Here is a 12,487-nt window from a genome sequence, read left to right as displayed (position 1 = left end):
TGATTCTGTTTATGGAAAATGCATCTGTGAGTTTGGAAACTTACTGTACCTGTTTTGACACATAACATGAATCCAGTTATTTTCAAGTTATTGCTGTCACATTGTTGAATAATGTCAATGTCTTCATTATATTTAACAATTTCCACAGTTCTCCTGTACCAAAAAATGCATAAGTGTGTTCATTTATAAAATAATAGAAATCTTTTACTGTAAAGATTTATGTTTAATTTTTCTTAAGCTTCTTTTATTAGTGTTCTTCTTCTATTTTGTTAAGGTTCTAGTTCGTCCGTTTGTTGAAGTTACATTTCAACACGCAGTGAAAAATACATCGGCAGCAGAAGGGCCAAATCCAAACTGGAATGAGGAACTGGAACTTCCATTTAGGTAAGACGTTCAATAACTTGGAGTTACATTTTCTAACTCTGTATATACCCTAACGTTCTCTAATCCAGTTTCAGGGTCATGTAGGGCAAAACTGAGCCCAGGACAGGATCCAGGCATGGACAGAACACCATTAATCACACACACACTCACTCACTACCACCCGGGGCTATTTGGAATGACAACACAGTGAGTAACCAGATATGGCGATACCACACATGCACATTACACACAGACAGTGTCTACAATTTAAAAATCATTTCTGTATAAACTGATGTGTCACAGAAATTGCACAGAGGGCATTCGTTGTTTATGTAGTCAGATGATAACAGTACTAGAACCCATTTTCAAACAGTCAGTACTGAATTTACTTGAACAAGAAACACACAGTGTTATCGATAGAAGGTGTAGGACGTTTTAAAGAGTGGTTTGATTTCCGTGGTGCAGACAATGAATACAAAAATTACTCTTACAACATTGTTTTATTTTTCAATGTTTCAATGATATGCAAACATTACGACTGCATTTGTTCTTTTTGGGGAGGAGAAGGGATTTAAAAAGATTTTTCAATGGCGATGACACAAAGTCCTTCACAAAGCTATGGATTCGTGTTACTTTGCAATTGTGTCTTTTCAGGACTAGAGTATTTGATGCAGCTTTAAAAATGATGGCATGTCCGTCTACTTTTCTGTATGAAATAGGAATGTCATCTATGTGAAAAAATTGTACTTTGCATTGCTTAATATGGAATCAGTTACATCTGTCCTGTAAAGAAACCAAAAGGTCTTCTGTCTTTTCATTATACTGGATGTGAATTTCCAACTTTAAAAATAATTTCCCCATCTTTATAAAACTGATTTATATACTTTTATTCACAGTAAAATCAGAACATTGAAATTGATTTTCATTTGTTTAATCTCATTAATAAAAAAAAGAGTAAAATCATGATGATAGAAATAGTTAACATTCATTATGGGATGTGAAATACATTATGGCCAAACATTTATTACATATTTCCTGGCTCTCTTTTGTCATTGATCACAACTCATAAACAGCATGGCTCTTCTTGCATCTTTACTTCCACTGTCCTCATGCCAAACCTCCTACTGCTACTGCTACTACCACACACATTCAGGAGCTGGATACTAAAATGGAGAATGTCATTTTTGTCAAGATGAAAATAGGTGAACGTACAAATCAGTCAGAATAAATGAAATTCATTTTCTCCTTTTCACTTTTTCTGATTATGTAGCATTTTTCTATTTTCTTATATTTTCTTTCAGAGCTCCCAGAGGCAATTATAGCACTTCTAGTCTACGGTCAGTGAAGGATAATCTTTTTGTCAATGTGTTTGACGAACTTGTATTTGACGTTTTAGAGGTGAGCTTAACGAGTTCTTGTTCTGTTTGCTATACCAGTACTGTCTGTTTACTGCAACTGTGTACTTTTTATTGACTCTAATTTAGTTTCCAAATGTGCACATACTCTGTCCTAGAAAAGGGGTTACTTGAGCCAAATGAAGGTTTTCACTTGTTATAGTGAAAATAGTACATAAAAATGAAAATATGTACATGAAAATAAGCCATCAAATTTCAACTTCCCTTTCTTTTTTTTGTTTTCATTATTAAGCATTTCTATAAATAATTTTGAAATAATCACTTACAGTACATGTTGCATACATGCTAGTAAGACTTTTTGTGTACTCTGTTCACGTGGCAGTCTTCTTCATCTTTTCCCCACTTATTTATGGGTTCGATGTGCTTGATGAACCTTCTCCACAAACAGCTCAGTACTGCACCTTCTCGACAGTCAAGCCCTCTTCCTTCAGATCTTTTACTTTATCCATCCTCCTTGACAATAACGAAACCCTTTTAACCTTTTAACACAACTGCTTCAGCTTTCAGTAATTAGTTTTTAATTAGTGTGTATAGTATGGCCTTTCTTTTTCTTTTGTTATGTTTTGCCTACCATTTTCCGATTCTGCTGTTGCCCTGTGAAAGCAGTACAGAGTGGTGGTTTGGGTTTATGAGTGAGGATGAATGAGTGAGTCAATGAGTTCTGCGGCAGCAGTTTTATAAACATTATGCCAAGAAGAGGTGGTGAGACGTTAGTCAAGTACAAGCTGAAGCTGCAGATTTACCCTTCAGTTTACATCCGTATCCTCACCTCTGGGTTGTATAGACTCACATAGAGTAATATGTTTCAGATGGAGAGTAATTTTGAATGGGATAATAATCTTTTTTTTTTCTTGGCACACAACCACAGAGATCTGTTCTGGGCTAATTTACAATGAATTATTTGATTAATCAATAAATCTAATCCCATCACTGGGATGTCAGAAGAAAGCAGAAATACCCTGAGATAACTAAAATGTACTTGGAGAAATGTGAAAACTCCATACAGGTTAGAATACAAATCGAGTTTTCTCCTTTAGTCATAACTCATCGTCTATCTTAGCAAACATACGCAGAAGACTAGAGCTGGTCTCAGACAGGACACCAGTCCATAGCTGAGCACCCACAGCACTGATAGCACGGCAATTTATAGTGACCATTGATTTAGAACACAATACAAGTACAAGTGTATCATGTAAATACAATAAAGAAGACATCAATAACTGGAGATCCACCAGTGACCAAAAGTCACCAAAAGCTGCCAAAACTGCTTGACCAGATATTTTTAAACTAAATTTTTCTTAAGCATATGTAAAAGTTAGCTTTTACTCACATTAATCCTAATTCAAAATGGTTGGTTTTTTTAATGTGATATTCATAATGTGTTTTTACAGGATGACCGAGAACGGGGAACTGGGATTCATACTAGAACTGAAAGACACTGGCTTGGCTCCGTCAGGATTCCTTTCACCACCATTTATTTTCAGTCTCAGGCAAAGTTTGTTCAATGTAGTTTTTCATTAAGTATATTCTGTCATTTTATAATTTTTTTCTTGCGATTTATTGTTCACAAAAAAGATAGGGATAGAGAGAGAGAGAGAGAAAATGTTACCTACTGTGGCACTTTGTGTATTGTGGCATTGGTGAAGAAGGCATTTTAGCACTGCGGCTTTACTATCCGTTTTCATATTAAATGAAAGAATGTAACTTTCTGCCAATACACAGTTGCATGTAATTATGAGAATCAAAAATCCTTGTGAAATATAAAATGAAAACTTTGGTGCTATTGAGTGCTATTGAGAATATACAGTGAGATGAAGCAGTTAGACATGTCTTTAATGTTAAATGCCATCCTAAAGCAATTTACATGTACAATATCATGCAATGAAAGTTGGCACAAAAAAGCACTCTTATCATTTGGTACATGTGCAAGATAGTGGATTTATCAGTTCATTGGCCTATATGTCATTCTGCTTGCCAAATCATAACATAATATTAGCAGAAGAAAGGAATGTCTTTGATTTGAGAATGAATGGATAATAAATACTCAGAATTCCCACTTTTTCTACCTGTTTCAATTCAAACCAATACAGTTTCTTGTAAAATTGTGTTTTGTAGTGACCATCAATGAAAACCAAGCTCAGTCAGTAGTACAACCAATAACTGATCTATGGAAGGAATGTTTTACTTATGGCCAGTAGTATGGCATCTTAAGGAGCTCCAGTATATTCATAATATTAGCCCCTGGTTTAATATTTTATAAAGAATAGTACTGAATTACAGTTAGGTCCATAAATATTTGGACAGAGACAACTTTTTTCTAATTTTGGTTCTGTACATTACCACAATGAATTTTAAATGAAACAACTCAGATGCAGTTGAAGTGCAGACTTTCAGCTTTAATTCAGTGGGGTGAACAAAATGATTGCATAAAAATGTGAGGCAACTAAAACATTTTTTTAACACAATCCCTTCATTTCAGGGGCTCAAAAGTAATTGGACAATTGACTCAAAGGCTATTTCATGGGCAGGTGTGGGCAAGTCTGTCATTATGTCATTATCAATTAAGCAGATAAAAGGCCTGGAGTTGATTTGAGGTGTGGTGCTTGCATGTGGAAGATTTTGCTGTGAACAGAGAACATGCGATCAAAGGAGCACTCCATGCAGGTGAAAGAAGCCATCCGTAACCTGCGAAAACAGAAAAAACCCATCCGAGAAATTGCTACAATATTATGAGTGACAAAACCTACAGTTTGGTACATCCTGAGAAAGAAAGCAAGCACTGAAGAACTCAGCAACGCAAAAAGACCTGGACATCCACGGAAGACAACAGTGGTGGATGATCGCAGAATCATTTCCATGGTGAAGAGAAACCCCTTCACAACAACCAACCAAGTGAACAACACTCTCCAGGTGGCAGGCATATCAATATCCAAGTCTACCATAAAGAGAAGACTGCATGTAAGTAAATACAGAGGGTGCACTGCAAGGTGCAAGCCACTCATAAGCCTCAAGAATAGAAAGGCTAGATTGGACTTTGCTAAAGAACATCTAAAAAAGCCAGCACAGTTCTGGAAAAACATTCTTTGGACAGATGAAACCAAGATCAACTTCTACCTGAATGATGGCAAGAAAAAAGTATGGAGAAGGCGTGGAACAGCTCAACGGTGGTGGCAATATGATGGCTTGGGCGTGCATGGTTGCCAGTGGCACTGGGACACCGGTGTTTATTGATGATGTGACACAGGACAGAAGCAGCTAAATGAATTCTGATGTGTTCAGAGACGTACTGTCTGCTCAAATCCAGCTAAATGCAGTCAAATTGATTGGGTGGCGTTTCATGATACAGATGGACAATGACCCAAAACATACAGCCAAAGCAACCCAGGAGTTTATTAAAGCAAAGAAGTGGAAAATTCTTGAATGGCCAAGTCAGTCACCTGATCTTAACCCAATTGAGCATGCATTTCACTTGTTGAAGACTAAACTTCAGACAGAAAGGCCCACAAACAAACAGCAACGGAAAGCTGCTGCAGTAAAGGCCTAGCAGAGCATTAAAAAGGAGGAAACCCAGCATCTGGTGATGTCCATGAGTTCAAGACTTCAGGCTGTCCTTGCCAGCAAAGGGTTTTAAACTAAGTATTAGAAATTAACATTTTATTTCCAGTTATTTAATTTGTCAAATTACTTTTGAGCCCCTGAAATAAAGGGATTGTGTTAAAAAAAATGCTTTAGTTGCCTCACATTTTTATGCAATCGTCTTGTTCACCCCACTGAATTAAAGCTGAAAGTCTGCACTTCAACTGCATCTGAGTTGTTTCATTTAAAATTCATTGTGGTAATGTACAGAATCAAAATTAGAAAAAAGTTGTCTCTGTTCAAATATTTATGGACCTAACTATAGTTTCATAATACTTCTAATACATCCAATTAACTGTGGCCCATCATCTTAGGAAATTTCCTGGCAAGGCCAAGTAACACATCTAGTATTGTATACAAACAGGCATTCATATACTAACAATAGTTATGTGCTAAACACAATAGGTTTAAGGGGAATAAAGTTTGACATAAAATATAACTTGTAAATACTTTGTAACTTTACAGATATTAGAACTGAAAACCGAATATTTGCACAAATAAAAGTAATTACAATTTCTATCCCACCTAACCAAGTGAAGCAAAACCAATGGGTTAGAATCAAGTTGTCCTATCATTTACATGTGGATTATGCACTTCAGCTTCCTCATCATACTCCACCGTCAACAAGTTTATTCTTTCTCTTATCATTTGAGTTCTCATTCTGCTGAATTGCTATCATTCAGGCTGTACTGAAAAAAAATTAAAGGGCTCTTTTTTGCTCCAATTCAGTGCTAGCTAATCTAGAAAGCATTTACATGTAATGTAAGAGTTAATAGTTGATCAAACAATTTAAGGCCACCATGTACTGAAGTTTTAAGGCCTTATCTCATTCCCTGGGAGTTTTATGTGGGTTGACCCAAGACAATGCAGCCTCTGGACAAGGAGGTGGACTCATTTTCAATATAAAAATTCATTGCCTCTGACTCCGATAGTTTTTAAAGCAGCCTTTAAATGTTCAGTATGCTGCAACAGCAATACATCTAGACTAAGCCCCTGTTGTCAATGTATATCAGAAGTACTGATTTACACAAAAGACAGCAAAGGTCTAAATCAAAGGGTGAGCACAACATCGGGGACTTCCTTTTAAGGTTACAGGGCCAGTAGCTGAGCTCCTTTTATTGCCTCCCGATGTTTCCGCATTCTGCGTTCCTTTGATCTCCGACCTACACAAGAGAGTTAATGGAATCTTCTTCTGAGGGCCTGACCATCACCCACATGTTCATGCTAATTCTTGGGTTTTCTTCCTCACCCTTTATCTTGTCAAATCGTTTTATCCATCCATCTATCCATTTTCCAACCCGCTGAATCCGAACACAGGGTCACGGGGGTCCGCTGGAGCCAACACAGGGCACAAGGCAGGAACCAATCCCGGGCAGGGTGCCAACCCACCACAGGACACGCACAAACACACCCACACACCAAGCACACACTAGGGCCAATTTAGAATCGCCAATCCACCTAACCTGCATGTCTTTGGACTGTGGGAGGAAACCGGAGATTCCTTTATTTCACCTCAGAATCACTGCCTTAATGTGTAAATTTTACAATCATCAACATTACGAATAACTTGATTGATCTCAGAGAATGTTCATTTTTGTTTAATTTAAAAGAACAGCATTGCCCTTTAAGTGATTCGGAAAGATTTTCATCTTTCTTGTTTTCCTACAGATTGATGGGACTTTTAAAATTGACTGTCCTCCTGTTCTCCTTGGTTATGTTAAGTATTATGGGATAGGAAATGATGGAGGTTATGATGCAGTGAGGAATCTAAGTAATGGCTCCTACATTACAATTTTCATTACGGTCGAACCTCAGCTAGCCATAGCTGAAGCAGTGAGGGAAAAGGTAAGCTTTCCAGTTGGAATTCTTTACTTGAGAAAATGATGAATATAAAAAATTTAAGTTGCAGGAGGACATTAATAATAATAATAATAACAGTACATTTATGTAGTGCTTTTCTAACCTACTCAAAGTGCTCTATATAGACAGTGAGAAACTACTTTAACCACTACCAATGTATAGCATCCACCTAGATGATGCAACAACAGCCATTTATGTGTCAGTAACATAAACCAAATATAAACTACTAATTGGTAAAGGGGAGAGAGAGATAGTTAGCCAATTAGAGAGGGGGATGATTAGAAGCCAGAATGTATGTGATTGTGGTGGGCAATTTAGCTAGGACATCGTTAAACACACAAGTGTTTTCAAAAGATGACCAAGGATCTTTCCTGACCACAGAAAGTAAGGACCTCCATTTAATCTCAATGTTTAGTGTTCCCGTCACTGCACTCGGGCATTGGGATCAACACACACAGACCACAATGTAATATCCCCCTGATGGCCTCACTGACACCTATTATAGAAGCAACCCAAGCTTTTCTTAGATGGTCTCCTATCCAAGTACTGGCCAGGACCCAACATGATTAGCTTCAGGTAGAGTACCTGTTAGTGGTATGACTTGTTGTGATCGCAGGCTCCTGAAAGTCAAACAAGGCCTCAAACCACAAGGTAGGCATGTGGTGTTGTGGGTCCACAGCTCTCTCAGAAAAGGCCCGTTTTAAATAAATAATCACCGCGTGCGAGGGGGCATAGTGGTTGTGGCTGTAGCGTCTCAGGGCGATCTGCAGTGTGGGCATTTCTCACCTAAGTGCACAGGTGAGAGACTGCCCACATCCTTGTTCCTGCGGCTGCTAATGGGCTGCAGCAGCTATATCCTCTCGGCATTTATAGAAGTGCGAGTCGGCTAGAAGGGACGAAAAAGAAAAGAAAACAAAAGGGACGAAAGAGAACGAAAGACGGAGGTTGCTGGAGAGCGAGGAGCAGGAGAAGAAAGAGAGACAAAGAGCAAGAGAGCCGGTGTGGGCGAGCGAGCGAGAGAGAGTATACTCACAGGCAGCTGAAGGGAAGCCTGGGTGTTAGGCCGACACCCGGGAGTTGCAATGATGGTCGCTCTCGCTGAGTGAGCATGGAGCGGGAGCGACCAATGAAGAAGAGAGACTGTCCGCGTAAGTCCAGGACGGCAGCAGGAATCAGGAGGTTTGGAGGAGACGTTCTTGTCGTGAGTGTCCTGGTTGGCAAGACTCCAAGTCTCAGGCCTGGGATGAGTGCGTTACCGAAGCCAGGATCGGGAGGCCTCCAGACCTGTGTGTGAGAGAAAAAGGACAGCTGCAGAGACAGAGAGAGAGAGAGAGAGCGCGTCTCGCCTGCTGCAGGGTCCTAACGAGAGAAGCAGGTGAGACACTAGTGTAGAAGAAGCACCAAGCTTATTGTTTTAAGACTGCCTCCAGCAACGTTTTAACCTCAGCTTTTAAAGGATTGTTTTTTCTATTTATTGTTTTACCTCCACTTTTGTTTTTATGGATTATTTATTTATTGAACTTTGAATACACTGCACTCTTTATTTTGAACACCTTTGTTTTTGTTGTTGGATTTTAAATAAAAGCACTTTGCACATTTGCACCAACCTCTTGCTCTAATGTTATTGCCTCATTGTCTAGCTCATCGGTAACAATACCGACGGTGTTGGGTTCAAGGGCTCCTGAACGGTGGATGGAAGCATTGGAGCAGAACCCGCATCGTCACAAGGCATTGAAAAACAAAATAGGGGTAGCTCTGGAATTTAAAATCTGGCTTGTGGCCCACACAAGTCTAGAAATCCAAAAAGGGAGAGGGGGACTGTGAAAACACCCTTGTCTAAATAGCAAATAAAAATACACAGATTCTTTTGAGTACTTTTTGAATAAACAAGGAGTCAATTCAAAATGAAAGAGACAAATACAAAATGTTGCCTCAAAGAGTCAACTTAAAATCCAACTCCATAAACCAATATTCAAAATCCAGAAACAGAAGTCCAATAAAAAATCAAAGAACTAAAAATAAAAACTTCCAATATCCAAAAATTGAAATCCAAAATCCAAGATTGAGATCTGAACAGCACAAGTAAAGAATTAATTCCTCAGCCTTGAGATAAGGACTTTCGGGCCTTCATAAAGGCTAAAAGCAGTCCCCACAGTTGCTGTGTCTTGGGGGTCCCACCATCTTGGCCTCAAGATATATCAGACAAGGATAATAACAGAATTAACATTAACCTGAAAATTGCTCCAGGTTGCTGTACGATAGCTGACCCCACACTCTGACCTCCAAAAGGTCAGTTTCCCCTCAGAAATTTAATGAATTAAATCTAAATCAAAATGATCAACAGATGAGACAATACTGCTAATCTAATAGAGTCATATTACCAAGGGGTCATTATTTGGGGTTTGCCTATGTATTGTGCAGGAGATACTCGCACCCTGACTTTGAAGTCTTGTCAATAGACAGCCCTTCTCCATGTGCCCTAGCCCAGCTTCTCCACATACTGTAGATATGTCACCAACAAATACTGAATAGGCACATCTTTACTGACAACAATAAGCACTTCCAAATGTCAGGAGATCCCATAGCAAGCAGCTCCACAGTCATCACTCTCTAGCTTTTGAAGTTGTTTGTTGTACCCACTCAGGAAGATGGAGTGTCTTGTCCCACACACAACAGTTACAGGTGCATGCAGTCTTTCAGGTTGTCCTTACGTGAGCTTCTGCTTGCCAGAGATCAGTCAGTCTGCTTTACACAAAATTCACCTACCAATCACATTCAACTCAGATTATTTTCCAAACTGATTGGTTATACAAAGTTTTTTAGTTGTAACCTGTCTGTTAATTGCTTATTGATGCAGCTGTTTCTTTTTTGTTTTTTCCGTGAAGTGCAACTGAGTGGCATTTCTTTCTTTCAAAGACCAAGTCATAGGCAGAATAACAAACTGTGCGCAGCACCTTATATGTGTAGCAAATTCATGAATGTTAAAGTATCTAGAGACATAGATTAACAATGTTTAATTTAGAATTATAAATTATAGTGTGTAGCATGCAGGGCTTGCAAATTAGCTGAAATGTAGAAACTTTAATTTAGGACCAAGAATATCAGTATCAGACTTGACTGATCTTTATAAGGAGCAAGCAAAGCACTTAGTACCTTTGTACAGCTTAGTGGTTTTAAAGCGTAAATGTCACTGTTTTATTTTTTTAAAGTTTCATAGTGATGAAGATGAGAAGCTTCTGCAAGCAGCTGAAAAGTTCCACAAACGTGCTTTCCTCAAGTTTCCTACACGCAGATGCCTTACTACTGTAAGCGACATACATGGCAAAACTGTCTTCATCTCAAGATACATAAGGCCTCTGGACCCTCCAGCAGAGCTGCTTGAAACATCTCTCAACAACCCCCAGGCAACTGCTGTAGGTTATCTATTTGTGTTGTACTGTTTTGGTGGTTTTCTATGAATTTCTAGAATAATATGAATAAATAAAAATAAATAAAAAGTACCCTAAGTTCTTGTCAATAAGCCGCGGCTTATCTAAGGAAAAAAGTTGTGAAAATGAAAAAATAGAATATCGGCTTATACATCCATCGCGGGGGTTGCGTTCCAGAGCCACCCGCGAAATAAGAATATCCGCGAAGTAGAAACCATATGTTTATATGGTTATTTTTATATTGTCATGCTTGGGTCACAGATTTGCGCAGAAACACAGGAGGTTGTAGAGAGACAGGAACGTTATTCAAACACTGCAAACAAACATTTGTCTCTTTTTCAAAAGTTTAAACTGTGCTCCATGACAAGACAGAGATGACAGTTCTGTCTCACAATTAAAAGAATGCAAACATATCTTCCTCTTCAAAGGAGTGAAGCAAACAAATCAATATGTCTGTTTGGCTTTTAAGTATGCGAAGCACCGCGGCACAAAGCTGTTGAAGGCGGCAGCTCACACCCCCTCCGTCAGGAGCAGACAAAGAGAGAGAGAGGGAGAGTTTGTTTTTCAGTCAAAAATCAATACGTGCCCTTCGAGCTTTTAAGTATGCGAAGCACTGTGCAGCATGTCTTTTCAGGAATCAGCTTTACAAAAGATAGCAACGTGAAGATAATCTTTCAGCATTTTTAGACGAGCGTCCGTATCGTCTAGGTGTGCAAACAGCCCCCCTGCTCAATCCCCATACGTCAGGATAACAGATAGTCGGCGCAAGAGAGAGAGAACAGTAAGCCGGGTAGCTTCTCAGCCATCTGCCAATAGCGTCCCTTGTATGAAATCAACTGGGCAAACCAACTGAGGAAGCATGTACCAGAAATTAAAAGACCCATTGTCCGCAGAAATCCGCGATATATATTTAAATATGCTTACATATAAAATCACAATTTAAATGACCGCTACACGCGCGTGTTGACTCGGCGACGCCCAGAGCAGAAAGAACGCGCTCCGGCCGCTCCAACCGCGCCATGCGGGGAGTGAGAGAGACGGCAATATCTCACACTCTCTCCCCCCTTAAAGAAATTAAATGGGCGCGAGTGAGACCACTGACCTCCCTCCCTTCTATTAGTTATAGGTTATAGTACGTTCGGCTTATCCATGAGTCCGGCTTATCTATGATACGATTTTATTTTAAAAATTCGTATGATTTTTGGTCTCCGGCTAATACATGAGTCCGGCTTATAGACAAGAACTTAGGGTAAAAGGTTTTGGAACAAAGAAGAGCACACAGAGCCTGAAAAGTCTGGGTTCATTTAGGGCATTTGCTGCCTCTTAATGGCTGTCCAGAAGATACCCTCAGGTTCCTTGCATAGTCAGAATACCCAGGATACACGCAGAGATTGTAATCTTACTCAAGGTAATCCTGAGCAAAGGATGTCACTTAGTTGATACATTTCAGTTTCTCTTCAATGCCCTTATGAACCATTTTTATGCTGTTTATTAGATACAATGTTGTCATCTTCAGGTCTGAGCTTGCACTGCCTCATTATCAGGAACTGATAATATGAAACTCTTACAGCAGTTCTCCTTTAGTTACCTTCAAAATACTCACCATGATATGCAATACACCTTTCCCCGAGCTTCTCACATTCCTGGAAACATTTCCTATAATCGTCATTTGTTACCATGTCTAGAGCCTCCAGCGTTTTTTCCTGGATTTCTTCCTCAGTAGAAAATCCCCTTCCCTAAAATCTCAGATTATAATTTCGCAAACAAAAATAAGTCAAAGGGAGT

The 12,487-nt window shown here is 39.1% G+C and overlaps 1 protein-coding gene across 1 annotated transcript in view; it reads left to right on the top strand.

Annotated features, from left to right (window-relative positions):
- Window positions 1-12,487, top strand: part of LOC114652769 (coiled-coil and C2 domain-containing protein 2A-like) — a 100,461-nt gene that overhangs the window by 69,653 nt on the left and 18,321 nt on the right. The window contains exons 25-29 of the mRNA XM_051928541.1: window positions 275-384; window positions 1,665-1,761; window positions 3,170-3,268; window positions 7,083-7,259; window positions 10,484-10,687. Of these exons, the coding sequence (XP_051784501.1) occupies window positions 275-384; window positions 1,665-1,761; window positions 3,170-3,268; window positions 7,083-7,259; window positions 10,484-10,687 (687 nt within the window). The remainder of the gene's footprint in view (window positions 1-274; window positions 385-1,664; window positions 1,762-3,169; window positions 3,269-7,082; window positions 7,260-10,483; window positions 10,688-12,487) is intronic.

Source organism: Erpetoichthys calabaricus, chromosome 5 (assembly GCF_900747795.2).
Source record: "Erpetoichthys calabaricus chromosome 5, fErpCal1.3, whole genome shotgun sequence".
Lineage (NCBI taxonomy): Eukaryota > Metazoa > Chordata > Cladistia > Polypteriformes > Polypteridae > Erpetoichthys > Erpetoichthys calabaricus.
Note: the sequence above shows the minus strand (reverse complement) of the source record. Positions and strands in the feature narration are given on the sequence as shown.